This window comes from Condylura cristata, unplaced genomic scaffold (assembly GCF_000260355.1).
Source record: "Condylura cristata isolate star-nosed mole 26May11 unplaced genomic scaffold, ConCri1.0 scaffold00058, whole genome shotgun sequence".
Lineage (NCBI taxonomy): Eukaryota > Metazoa > Chordata > Mammalia > Eulipotyphla > Talpidae > Condylura > Condylura cristata.
In genome coordinates this window covers 646,893-654,808 of record NW_004567159.1, presented here as the reverse complement: position 1 = coordinate 654,808, position 7,916 = coordinate 646,893, and the positions used below count along the sequence as shown (strand labels likewise).

Below are 7,916 nucleotides of genomic sequence, written 5' to 3'. Positions count from 1 at the left end.
CTCTGAAACACTGGAGTACGCTTGCCAGTTGCTTTTAGAACAGCAGCCACAAGTCAGCTGCGTTCTAAAATAAACGCTGGGAAACCGCAGCCTGGCGGCGGCCCTCCCACATACTTTACCGAAGCGGGGTGCCCTGTGCCTCCCCCGCATCCAGCCTGTGGCTCGCTGGGCGCCGGCGAGGAGCGGGATGCCGTGAACACGCGGGTGGCTGACCTCGGGCAGCGGCTCTCGCGCGGGCCATGGCGGCCCCCCACCTCCTGCAGGCTGGGCCTGAGCTGGGTGGTGCCAGTGGATGTGGGGCGAGTGTGCGGGGCTCCCGGGGGGCGGAGGCGGAGGGGGTGGCCCGGCTTCAAGGGGCCAGGCAGGCCGCACCCAGACGCTTCCCCCTCCTCCCTCTGGTGGGGTCGGAGCTCGCCTGGGAGGCATCTGTGGCCGGTGTGGTCTCCCGACGGCCAGACCCCTCCCCGCGGCACCTGTCACCCCACCTGTGTTCTTATCCCGGGGGCCGCCCCTCCAGTCGCCAGAAGTGGTGGGGACACAGGGAGGGGAGCAGGCTGTTTCCTGCCCAGGCCAGACCCCTGCGTACTGCATTCCGTCCACTCCCTGGGGGCCTGAACGCTGCCTGGTTCCCAGTGTCTGCACGGCCACAGCTGGACTTTAGCGGCAGGTGAGGGTCAGGGGTCCGCCTAGAGAGCCTGAGACGGAGCGGGGAGCCTGTGGCATCTGCACCTGGGCCCCAGTGGCTGCTGGCCGGGGGGTGGGGGCAGGAGGCCTCAGATGGCCTAGCTGTCCAGCATGTGCCTGGGCTTCCGGCAGGGAAAAAAAGGCAGGCGAGGAGCAGGGTGGTGGGTGGGCACTGAAGGCCCACTGACCTGGCCAGGAGGGTTCCGGGTGATGAGGGCTCACAGGGGCGGTCAGCTGCTGGAAGCCTGGCCTTACAGCTGGAGTGGGGGGCCCTGGGGACCCGGCCTGGGAATAGGCAGGACAGCTGCAGGCTCCTCACTGCCCCTGGGCCACGCTGGCCGTGGGTTTGCATGGACGGAGAACACAGGCTCAGCCGCCCATGGAGAGGTTTGTCCCTGCTCAGGGCTGCAGCTGGCTACCTGTGCGCGTCCACTGCGGGGTGTTCTGGAGTGTCCCGTCTGCTCGGCAGACTGGGGCAAAGCCCTCTCTGGGACCTGAAGTGTGAATGGGCCTCGTGCACTCTCCAGGGCAGCCGACCCTTCCCTGGCCTCCAGTGCTGCAGTCAGAGCCAGGGGCCAGCAGGTGGCGCTGTGGGCCTGCCCGCCTCGACGCTGGGAGACCACTGGCCTTCGGGAGGGAGTTTCAGAGGGATGCTGGGCCTGAAGCCCCCCACTTGCTCCGCTCACGCCGGGCACTGTCCTTCCTCCGCCCTCCTGGCAGTGACCTCTGACAGGCAGCCTGCTCCTCTGGGGCCCCTCCACTGTGTGGCCCCTGCTGTCCCACGTCAGCCTGGGGACAGGCTAACTCCCCTTTCCAGTGGACGCTGAGCTGAGGACGCCGCACTGTGACCCCACGGGGAGTCCTGACCTGTCAGCGTGCCCGGTCTGCAGAGTGGCGTGACACCAGCTGGCACTGCCAGGCGCCCACCCCGCAGCCGGGACCCCAGCTGCCCGGCTCTTGACTGCCCCTTCACTGTCTCCTCCCCTGGCTCCCCTGGCCCTCGGGCTGCGTCTCTGTGTGGCCCCCTCCAGCCCAGCCCACAGAAGGCCCTGGGCCTCAGCAGAGGTGCTGGCTGGTTCTTTTTAAAGATTTATTTAATTGTTTCCAGAAGTGGGGTGCAGACCAGAGGTGCGGGAGTGAGTGGATTCGGCCGAGACGGGGTGGAGAGCCGACAGGCGGATCCACTGAATCACCTGCGGAGGGGGCGGCGGGGAGATAGGGGTCTCCTGCGTCCTGGGGTCCCTCCGTGGTGGGGGATGGGCTCAACACAGCTTCATACGCTGAGACTCACCCCTGCACCACCAGGGAGGCCCCTGGTCCCCAAATGAAAGCCTCCGGATACCCAACTCTGGCTGGGGCAGCCGGCCCCCAGCTCACGGGTGGGGGCAGCTGGGGGCAGCCCCCTTGGGGCTGGAGCCGGGTCCCGGACCCCAGTGGGAGACAGGGCACCTGCCGACTCCTCGCTGCCCCTGCACCGCGCTGGCCATGGGTTTGTGTGGCCGGAGAGCACAGACCCAGCACCAGGGCAGCCGGTCTCCGGGGGCCACAGGACGGGAGCAGGTGAGTCCAGGGTGACTGTCCAGGCCAGAGCCGCCACCTGCAGGGGCCGGGAGAGGCTCGTGAGGACCCTTGGCCCTTCCCTGCCTGCCTGGGCGCAGTCCCAGGACCCCGGGTCCAGAGCTGCTGGCGGGCAGGACGCGGCCCGTGACAAGGTCCCTGGAGGCAGGGACCGGGGTGGGGAGCCACGGGCGAGGCGCGGGGGCGCTGCCAGGCCCTCGCAAGTCCCGTCAGCCCGGCCGGGCGCCCCCGCTCTGTCACCAGCCCGGAGGCCCAGCGCGCTCCATCTGCCGTTTCCCGGGCGACCAGCGCGCCCCACCGAGTTCCCAGAGTTACTCATTAGCATAGCAGAGGCGCTCCGCCCTTCAGAGCTGTGAGCCCCCGCGGCCCAGACACGGGCTGAGGACCTTCTGGGCATCTGGAAGGCCACAGTGGTTTTTGCTGCCCGCAGGCCAGCGCCTGGCTGGGTGACAGGAGCGGGGCAGGGGCGGGGCCGCATGGGCTGGGGTGGGTGGCTCAGTCTTGTCCATCCCCCTGACTTGCCTTCCACTGGGGCCCTCGTGGGGGAGTCAGCCCGGTAGCTCCATCTGCGCCAGAACCTTCAAAGGCTCCCCAGTCCCTGGGGTCAAGTTCCAGGTCTGAACCTGACCCCCCAAGGGCCCCCAAGGGGAAACAAGCCGCTGAGCAGTGAGGGCAGCGAGTCAGAGGTGGGGACCTATGGCCCTTGCCGCGTGCCAGGGGCCAGGAGGACGCTGGAAGGTTTTGGGAACAAAACCACAGAGGAAGGGAGGAGTGAGTCCCTGTGCGGGTGAGGAGGGCAGGCTGGGCTACTGCTGGGGTGGAGGCGGCAGGGCCCCAGGGGGCCCCTCCTGGGCCTGTACCCCAGCACGGTCACCCCTCCCGGCCTGGGGAGGGCGCTGGGCAGGTGACACAGCTCTGCAGCCTCTGTCGACAGACACCGAAATGCTCTGAAAAATCAGAATTTCCAGGCTAACTTATGTGACGACCTCCCTTACTTGTATAATCATAATATCAAAATATTATGAGCAACCTTCAGTTTACAACTGGACTGCCTCAGCCCAGAGGCGCTACCGAGGCAAGCAGGCGCTGTGGCTCCAGGGCGGACACTCCCTCTTGAAGTCAAAGTGATTTTACAACTGGCTGATAATGAAAGCAACTGGCTGTTACCGCGAAGTCAGTATTGAGGCAGCATTGGGACATGCTCTTTACTGCCCGATGGAGGAAACCCAAATCTCATCACTCTCCCACCCCACAAAGTCTTCTATTCAGTTTCTAAACAACCCCGCGAGCTGCCCGCCCCCGGCCTGCACAGACAGAACTCTCCGAGTCGCCTCTTCAGGGCCAGTCAGGTTTTCTGCTGTCTCGACTACGGAGGAATTCACTTGAGCTTTCTAACTAGTTTGCAGGATGCTACTCTCTAGTCCTCAGATGAGGAACCTGGTCGGAGCTCCTTACGTTTTCTGCCGGCTGGACGTCAGGGAAATTCACTTCCACTTTGCAACTGGTTTTCAAAGCACTTGGCTGTAATTTGATTTACGAGAAATGTCCCCTCCTGCCCTCACTGTACCCCTAGGACGTCTCAGCGAGAAGGAGCCGCGAAGAGGCAGGTCGTGGCTGGCCCCGGGGCAAACAGCGATGTCAGTCTTAGGCGTGGCGTCTGTTACCCGCGTTACCCCGAAAGATGGGTTTTTAAACTGCTATGATCTCAGCCAAAGGTGAAAACGACCCCGGACTGTTCTCAGGACAAAGGTGATCGTGCCCTCGCCCGTGTCGCCCGCTGACGTCCCGCCGCCTGCGGGAACCGCGTGAGGCCGACCTCTGCTGAGAGCCCCGTGCCGGCCCGGCTCCCGCGTCTTCCTCGCGCCCGCTCCGCTTTGCCCCCCAGTTTTTGGAATCTCCGCTCGCCGACGTTGTTCCCACCTTAGGATCCTGCCTGTTCTGCCCCCCAACAGCCCGAGGCCGGGGTCAGCCTCCGACAGGCAGGGAGGAGCCCTGGGTGCAGACGGTGCCGCCCAGCGCCCCGCTGCCCGCCACAGCCCGCCCCCGCCGCGCCCCCCCAGCCTCCTCTCGCCTCCGCAGCTGCACCCAGACCGGCCCTCTCCACCCCACAGGAGGAGCCCCGCCCCGCGCCCTCACGTCCAGCGGGTGCGCCCAGCGTCCACGTCTGCCCATCCGCAGGGGCCTCTCAAGGGCCAGCCGCCCACCACGGACCGGGACCTCCCCAGGGGCCGAGGGCCGCGGGGACAGGGCCCGGCTCCCTGCTCTGCGCCGGGCTTCCCGCTCACTGAGACGGAGGCTGGGTTGTGATTGGCAGCCTCAGAGCGAGGGTCCTTGACTCCCTCTCGCGGGGAAGCTGACACTGGGCCCAGGCTCCGGCGGTGGGGCGGGGCCTGACCGGTGGGCGGGGCCGGGCCTGGCGGGTGGGCGGGGCCGGCAGAGGGCGGCCCTCCCCCAACACCTGTTCCAGCAGAGTGCGCGGGAGTGTGAGGACCGAGGGCCGGTGGCTGCCCCCTGCCGGCGACTGTGCTCCCCTTGGGGGTGGTCCGTTGGCCACCTACCCTTGGACAGGAGGCTGAGGCTCAGAGGGTTCTCGGGTCCTGGCAGGCCCGCCTCAAGCTTGGCTGGAGAGGTCTCCCCCAGCCCCGGCAGCCCGCTCCGGAGGCCTCCGGAGCCAGAGCCAGGCCTCATCCTGGGTGCGCGGGGCTGCGGCCGCGGGGCGCCAGCAGCCGCCAGCTGGGGGAGCAGCTGCCTGCGTAGGTCATGACCGTGACTGCGCCGGGGCAGCGCCCCAGGCCCGCCACCTCCTGGCGCTGGCCCCATTGCGTCGCTGGGTTCTGTGCCCTGAGACCTGCTTTCCTGGTCCCACTGCCCACTCTGCACGCCTGCCCAGAGCATCTCCCTGGAGCGAGGGGCTGCCTGGGTGGGCGGTGGGACTCAGGCCTGGGCCAGAGACCCCTCCGTCTGGGACGCTTCCAGGCTGGGCCCACATGCGGTGGAGTGCCCAGCAGTGCCTGGCCAGCCTGGGCCGCTGCCTTGCGGGGCGTGGCTGTGGGACCTGGCCCAGCCTCACCCTGGCCCGGTCAGGGCGCCGGGCGGGGCGCCGCCCTGTGCCGCCCGCCTGCGTGGGCTCTGTTCCGGGCTGGGATGGCCGCTAAGCTTGCCCAGGCCTGTGGCTCTCGGCCAGGTTGCCCCCTGGGCCTGCTGCCAGGCCCAGGCACAGAGGCGGGCTGCTGGTGACTCCGGCCCGGGGCTGACCCGCCCTGTCACGAGCCCCCCACATTGGAAGCCACTGCTCTGGAGGCTGCGGGGAGGGGCCCGGATGAGGGGGCCTGGGGACAGTGGCCTGTCACCTGGCTCTCTGGGCACCACACGGGGTCCCAGCCCTGGGGGTCCCAGCTCAGCCACACCTGCTGGTGGGGGCGGTGTCCTGGCCGCCCCAGGCCTCGGTCTGGCCCTCTAGACGGAGGCTGTCTGCGTCTGGGGGCCGGCGTGGCCTGGGCCCAGGAGCGCCGGAGCCTCCTCTCTCCCGGAGGCTGGGCGTCCCCCTCTGTGGCCCAGGGTTCCCCGAGCCAGGGGATGTCAGTGAGGTGGGTGGCTCTGCTTCCTGGGCGCTGCCGCAGGGTGGGAGGGAGTGCCGGGGGCAGGCTGGGGTGGCTGGGCCTCCCCAGATACTGCAGCAGGCGCCATGGCCCAGAGACGGATGTGCCAGTGCCGGTCGGCCCCGTGAGTGGCAAGATGTGACGGACTGACCCTCCGGGGCCTGCGGAGTAGCCACCGTGCCCCTGGGTGCTGTGAGGACCAGGGTCAGTTATCTTATGCACAAGGGTGGGCGGGGCTGGGGCTGGGCTGGCCTTGGCATCCTCACCGAATGGGGCTGTTGCCGGGGCAGGAAGGCTCTGCCCTGTCCCACCACTTCTGGTCCAGCTGGCACTCACTGCCTGATGCCATCGTGAGTGATCAGCCGTGGACAGTGGTCAGTGCCAGGCCTTGACCTTGGCAACGAGGCTGCCATCGATGGGAGGCTTGAGAGCCTGCCCCCTGGCCGGGGCTGGCCGGGGGGCCACGGATCAGCTGCAGCCCTGTGGACCCCCGGCCCTCCCGGGCCTCCCTGTCTGCTCCGCAGGCCCAGGGACAGCAGCTGCCAGTGGGGCTGGGGGTGCCGCGAGGGGCCAGTCCCAGCTCAGGGGCAGGGGTGGGTGGGCCAGGGACTCGGCTCGCCCACACGGTGCCTCCTGGCCTGTGCCAACGGCTGACCTCACGGAGCCCAGGCCTCGCCTTGGCTTGTGGCCGGTGCCGTTGCCTAATTAGGTTCATGCCAGCCCAGCCGAGCCCCACGCCCGGCACCCCGGCAGGCGTGTCGGGGCACAGCTCGGGGCCCCGCTGCAGCAGGAAGCTCAGAGCCCACTCGGGAGCCCGCCGGGACGGGAGCGCCCAGAGCCAGCCTCGGCCTCCGGGCTGTGTGGCCAGGGAGGCGGCAAAGTCCAGGTGCCTGGGCTGGGAGACCCCACACTGGCCGGTGAGCCGAGCAGGGCCAAAGAGGAGGGTGGGCCTGGGCGGGGCGGCCACGGGGCCAGGCACTCTGGGGCTTCAGGCCACCTACAGTCCACTCCCTCTGCTCTTCTGAGGCACAGCACTCCAGCAGGCCAGGCCAGCCAATCTGCCTGTCTCGGGGGTGGGCAGGAGGGACCCCAGGGGTCAGGGCAGGAGGGAGGGCGCCAGGCAGGCCTGCCCAGAGCCCGGGCCTCCTCCAGCTGCTCTTCCCACCGGACGGAACAGGACTCTGGGGACCCCGTGTCCCCATGAGACCCAGAAGCTCTGGAGCTTGGAGCCCGGGCCGGCAGGTGGAGAAGGCAGGAGGGGGGTTCTGGGGGGCTGCGTGGGGGCGGAGCCCCTGGGGTGGCCATGAGGAGCAGCCCCGGCCTGCACGGGGCTTGGAGTCCAGCCAGTGGTGGAGGAGTAGATGCACTGGACAGCCAGGGCCTCAATTCACCAGCCACCAGTGGCCGCCACGCCACTAGCCCGAGGACCCGAGGCTGCGGCGACCCCAGCTCTGCCCTTGGTCAGACTGGGGGTCCCAGCTCAGAGGGACGGTCGCACTGGCCACAGCTACTGACGGTCACTGGCCCTCTGGCCCCACCGCTATTCTTCCCAAGACCCAGGTCTCAGGCGGAAGGCTGGGCACTGCTGTCGGCCCCTTCCACACCCCTGCCCACCGCACTCTCAGCCCTGGCCCTGGACAGGCCCCGCCAGCCGCTGCCCTTGCCTCTGCAGGTGCGTGGTGAGCGGCGGAGGCCGGCCAGCGGGGCCCCAGGGCAGACGCCTTTCCTTTGTGCAGCCAGCCCTGCTGTGACTGACCAGCTGCCGCGCAGGCCTCAGTGCCGTGATGGTGCCCCCGCCCGAGGGCCCTGCCCCTGGCCTGGACAGCCGACGGCAGTTCCTGGGCGCCAATGTCCTGCCTGTGGGTGAGTACGGGCCCTGGGCAGCGCCTTGGGCTTTCGGCCTTTCCCAGCCCTCCTGGGAAGGGGGCTCCCTGCTCCCAGAACGTAGGTGGGCCGCCCGGCCCACCTGGGCCTGTGCCCCGTGCGCCTGGGGCCGCCATGTCCAGCCGAGTGCACAGGCCTGGTGCAGGTGTGGGGGCGGCGGGCCCCTGCGGG

General features: G+C 68.8%; 1 protein-coding gene across 1 annotated transcript in view; it reads right to left on the bottom strand.

The window, feature by feature from the left end:
• The window catches only part of PEX10 (peroxisomal biogenesis factor 10), a 9,497-nt gene extending 3,287 nt beyond the window's left edge, over nucleotides 1-6,210 (bottom strand). The window contains exon 1 of the mRNA XM_012734529.1: nucleotides 6,128-6,210. Coding sequence (XP_012589983.1) covers nucleotides 6,128-6,210 — 83 coding nt within the window. The remainder of the gene's footprint in view (nucleotides 1-6,127) is intronic.
• Nucleotides 6,211-7,916: the final 1,706 nt, after the last annotated feature.